Below are 3,855 nucleotides of genomic sequence, written 5' to 3'. Positions count from 1 at the left end.
GGAATCTGGGTGAAGATTGTGTTGGTCCCGTGTGAGGATCTGTATTAAATCATTTGTTTTGACTCTCTATGCACATATAGTAAGTCAAGGTATTGATTCTGTGTAAGAATCTGGGTGAAGATATTTTGTTGATTCTGTAATTGAATCTGGGTGAAGATTTGGTTGGTTCCGTGTGAGGACCTGTAATAAATCAGTAGTTTGATTCTATGTATTATCTGAGTCTATATAGATCAATGTTGGGTTCCATGTAGGGATCGGTATTAGTTGCCTGTTTTGATTCCGTGTAGGGATTTATATTGACGCGTATCGTTATAAGGTTACTTGTAATACCACTTTATTCTACGTGAAAGTAACATTTACGGCAACAGTGTTGATAAACATATTGAAGTTTGTTTATTTGAATTTGAATTGGTTTGATTAATTGTCCTAGAGATGGATGTGGAAAGATTAATTAAACTTGGAGAAAAATTGGAGTTAAGGGGTGAAGATCTCCGTGCTTGGGTGACAGCCCAGTTACAAGAAGATGAAGAGAGAAAAGAGAAGGAGAGAGAACGTGCCAAAGAAGAGGAGGAGATAAGCAGAGCACGAGCTCAAAGACAAGAAGCTCTGATGGAGAAAGAGCTTGAACTGCTTAGGTTAAAGTCGGAGTGTCAGGCTTCCTCCAACAACGACAGTATGACAAGTGACATTCGATCATTTACTCATGCTCCTACTGTTAAGAGTCCTCGACTTCCATGTTTTGACGAAAACAAGGATCATATGGACAGCTATCTGCTCCGTTTCGAGAGATACGCTAAAGTCAACGGCTGGGAATGCAGGGATTGGGCAATCCAGTTGTCTGCACTTCTCAAAGGGAAAGCACTGGACGTCTACACTCGACTGAGTGATGAAGATGCCATCGATTATGGGGTAGTAAAAGCGGCTTTATTGAGACGTTATAATCTAACGGATGATGGATTCAATGAAAAATTTAGGAAGAGTAGACCGGAACAAGGGGAGCGTTTTAGCCAGTTTGCGACTAGATTGGAGAGTTATATGGAAAAATGGATTGAGTTGTCGGGGAAAAGGAAGGACTCAGTTGCTGACATTCTGGATATGATATTGAAGGAACAGCTTGTCAGTGTCTGCGGTCGGGATTTGACGATTTTCATAAAAGAAAGACAACCGAAGACAGCAAGGGAAGTAATAGATTTAGGAGAAAAGTACATTGAAGCGCACGGTGTCGCAGGAACATTTTCCAAAAGTGGAGTGGCTCAAGAAAAATCAAAGAACGTCAATGAAAGTAGTCGAAACAACGTAATGAAGGACACTACCCGCTTCGCTAGCCAAATGGTTTGCCACAACTGTAAACGGCCAGGACATATGGCACGAGATTGTCGACAAAAGAAGCAAGCTGCTGCTGTGGTCGAGAGTCCCTTTTGTTATTACTGTCGGCGAAAAGGACACTTAATAAAAGATTGCCGTGAGAAGAAGAGGCACGAAGACAGGAAGGCACCTACCGGTATAGAACAAGTCTCCGCGATCACAGAAGATCATGAACCACAGAAATGTTTGAGACATGACAAGGTGGAATTAAAGTGCGGATGTGAGATGCCAATGATTTCTGCAGCGTGCTCAGGACATGTGCCAGTCGCACCTGTAATGCCGGTGGCCGTCGGATGGTTGAATGGGAAAAAGGTGAATGTGTTACGTGATAGCGGCAGTAGTTGTGTCATCGTCAGAAAAGGACTGATAAACAAGAGTAAGGATGACTGGAATAAAAAGGTCCTGATCTACTTGGCTAACGGAGAGGCTATTTCCGCACCACACGGTGAAGCTTATTTGGAATGCCCCTATTTTACCGGGAGATTGTCAGTCGTCGAGTTAGAATCCCCATTGCATGACGTTATACTTGGGAATATTGAAGGGGCCAAATGCCCAGGAATGCATGTAAAAACAATTACTGACGAGCAGGAATTGGGTCATGGAGATGAACTGAGCGCCGTACAAACACGAGGGCAACGTGAACGCAAGATCAAAGACTTGGTCACAGCTCCATCTATAGAGACAGGTGTAAGCGTCGACGAACTAAAGGAGAAACAAAAGCATGACATCACACTAAAAGCTGCGAGGGATGCTGCTACCAGAGGAGAGGTAAGAAACACAGGCAAGAGTAATACCAGTTGGTATGCCTATGACAGAGGTTTGCTGATCCGCTATTTTCAATCTCCAAGGGTTGAGCACGGGGATTTGGTAAAGCAAGTTGTCGTACCAAAATGCCTGCGTAATTCAGTCATGCGGTTGGCCCATGAAAGTGTACTCTCGGGACATCTCGCGGCAAAGAAAACGACAGATCGAATACTGAGTAATTTTTACTGGCCAAATATTTGGGAGGATGTCATGAGATTTTGTCAGTCTTGCGACCAGTGTCAAAAGTCAGCTCCGAGAGGAATCACCCCTAAGGTCCCTCTTACTAAAGTTCCGCTCATCGATGAACCCTTCAGTCGGGTAGCAGTGGATCTAATTGGCCCCATCATGCCGGCATCAGATAGAGGAAACCGATATATACTCACTGTGGTGGATTACTGTACGAGGTATCCAGAGGCCATTGCTCTGAAGAGTATGGAAACAGAAAGAGTAGCAGAAGGATTGGTTGACATCTTTAGCCGCACGGGAATACCTAAGGAGATGCTAAGCGACAGGGGACGCAATTCACATCAGACCTGATGAAGGAAGTATGCAGACTGCTCTCCGTAAAACAATTCACTACTAGTCCTTATCACCCACAAGCCAATGGGCTTGTAGAGAGATTTAATGGAACTTTAAAAGGAATGCTCAAGAGGTTGGCTGCAGAGCGACCCTCAGACTGGGACAGATACATCAATGCTGCATTATTTTCATACAGGGAGGCTCCTCAGGAATCTCTTGGTTTCTCTCCGTTTGAGCTCTTATTTGGAAGGCCTGTGAGAGGACCGATGAAAATATTACGGGAACTATGGACCGAAGACATAGAAGACCCGGATGTGAAAACGACGTATCAATACGTAGTCGATTTAAGGGAAAAGTTAGAGAATACTGTGAAGGCAGCACACGATAACCTGCAGTATTCATCCTCGCGTTACAAGGCACATTTTGACAAAAAGGCCAAAGTAAGGTCATTTGAAAAGGGAGATAAAGTATTGCTCTTACTGCCCACGAAACATAACAAACTGGAATTGAAGTGGCAGGGTCCTTTTGAAGTGAAAGATGTCACGGGTCCGAATAATTACGTCATTAATATAGACAACACCAGAAGGACATACCACGTCAATTTGCTGAAAAGGTACTACGTGAGAGACGTGGAGAAGGAGAATGAAGTCGGTGTTCTTCAATGTGCCGTGGCAGCGGTTATCGAAGATAACGATGGTGATGGAGAAAAGGTTCTTCCTCGGATGGAATTGCCTGCTCTGAAACAGACTGAGACCAAAGACGATGTCATCCTGCATGAAGGAATGAGTCCTCAGCAGATAGGTCAATTGCAGGGCATGCTCCAGGATTTTGATGACGTATTGACCGATGTGCCAGGACGCACGAATAATTACATCTACGACATCCGTTTGACGTCGGATTGTCCAGTCAGAAAGAAACCATATCCCGTGCCTCAAGCATTAAAAACCACATTAAAAGAAGAAGTGAAGGCCATGCTTCGCGTCGGGATAATCGAGCCATCGGATAGTCCGTATTGTTCGCCATCTGTCGTTGTCAAGAAGAAGGACGGAACCATTCGTTATTGTGTGGACTTCAGATCCCTTAACAACATTACGGTGTTCGATGCGGAACCAATGCCTAGACTTGATGATCTGTTTCAAGAAATTGGGACATCATGTCACTTTGTCT

At 44.2% G+C, this 3,855-nt stretch overlaps 1 protein-coding gene across 1 annotated transcript; it reads left to right on the top strand.

Annotated features, from left to right (window-relative positions):
• Window positions 1–759: 759 nt before the first annotated feature.
• On the top strand, window positions 760–2,706 carry LOC144963063 (uncharacterized). The gene has a single exon (XM_078896684.1). The coding sequence runs from the start codon at window positions 760–762 to the stop codon at window positions 2,704–2,706; it is 1,947 nt and encodes a 648-aa protein (XP_078752810.1).
• The last annotated feature ends 1,149 nt before the right edge of the window (window positions 2,707–3,855 follow it).

Source organism: Berghia stephanieae, chromosome 1 (assembly GCF_034508935.2).
Source record: "Berghia stephanieae isolate SIO BIC M18660-M18661 chromosome 1, UCSD_Bste_1.3, whole genome shotgun sequence".
Taxonomy (NCBI): Eukaryota; Metazoa; Mollusca; class Gastropoda; order Nudibranchia; family Aeolidiidae; genus Berghia; species Berghia stephanieae.
This window is presented reverse-complemented; position numbering and strand designations above follow the sequence as displayed.

Coding starts and splice junctions, on each gene's coding strand:
- LOC144963063 (XM_078896684.1), top strand. CDS start 760: ATGGACAGCTATCTGCTCCGTTTCGAGAGATACGCTAAAGTCAACGGC.